We start from the raw sequence: 926 nt of genomic DNA on the forward strand, positions 1-926 counted from the left end.
TGCCGCAATGGTAGGCCATGAAGCAGGCCATTGTTGGGCTGATATAATTGTAGTGTCGGCCCCTGTATCTACCAACATTTTAAATTTTTTCCAAGTACCATCAAGGGATTGGATAACCATTTCACATTCTGGTTTTCCTCGGTTTATATCAAGAGACAAATATACTTGCAGTTGTCCAGTTGATCCAAATTCACCAGTCCCTCGATTACCTTCCCCTATATTTGGAACAGTCTTTAAACAGTATAAGCTGGGCCATTCTGTTGCCTTTGGGAATAAACACAGGTGGGGTTAGGGTTTGAACCATTATTTTAATAACACCAGTATAATCCGCATCAATTACTCCCAATAATACTTGAATGCCTTGGCGAGTTGTTGATGATTTCCCAGTTAAGAGAGCACTTAATCCAAATCCTAACAGCCCTTTCACATTACTGTCCACTAAGTGGACCTTCTGATCTTGTATTGTGATGTCTACTGCTGTTTCCACGTCCACTCCGGCACTCCCTGCTGTGGCAGAGGTGAGATTGGACAGGAAACCACCTCCTGTCCCTGATTCTGAGCTTGTCATACACCCCTTATTTTTGTCTGCACGCGAGAGTCATTTGTACTCCTTCTCAAGTTTCCCAAATGCTTTCTACACTCCTTAGCATGGTGATTATCTCTATGACAATTACTACAACTTTTTTGAACCTGTGTACTTTTGCATTGCGCTTGAAAGTGACCTTCCTTGCCACAATTACAGCACTTCTTCCCTCTTTTTACTCCCCCCTCTTTATTTTGGAAAAATGGTGCAACCACCTTGCGCACAGCAGCCACATCAGCTGTAACATAAGCTTGCTGCATCCCTCTACTGGTTAATTCAATCATGTCAGCTACAGACGGTCCTTGTGGGACAGTAACTAACAACCGCTTGGTGTATGGGTTGG

The 926-nt window shown here is 43.4% G+C and overlaps 1 protein-coding gene across 1 annotated transcript; it reads right to left on the reverse strand.

Moving 5' to 3' along the window:
- Window positions 1-205: 205 nt before the first annotated feature.
- Window positions 206-568, reverse strand: LOC141973786 (deoxyuridine 5'-triphosphate nucleotidohydrolase-like). The gene has a single exon (XM_074932705.1). It carries the CDS (start codon window positions 566-568, stop codon window positions 206-208), a length of 363 nt encoding a protein of 120 aa, XP_074788806.1.
- Window positions 569-926: the final 358 nt, after the last annotated feature.

Source organism: Athene noctua, chromosome Z (assembly GCF_965140245.1).
Source record: "Athene noctua chromosome Z, bAthNoc1.hap1.1, whole genome shotgun sequence".
Taxonomy (NCBI): Eukaryota; Metazoa; Chordata; class Aves; order Strigiformes; family Strigidae; genus Athene; species Athene noctua.

Excerpts from the sequence above, each read along its gene's own strand:
- LOC141973786 (XM_074932705.1), bottom strand. The coding sequence starts at position 568 with ATGACAAGCTCAGAATCAGGGACAGGAGGTGGTTTCCTGTCCAATCTC.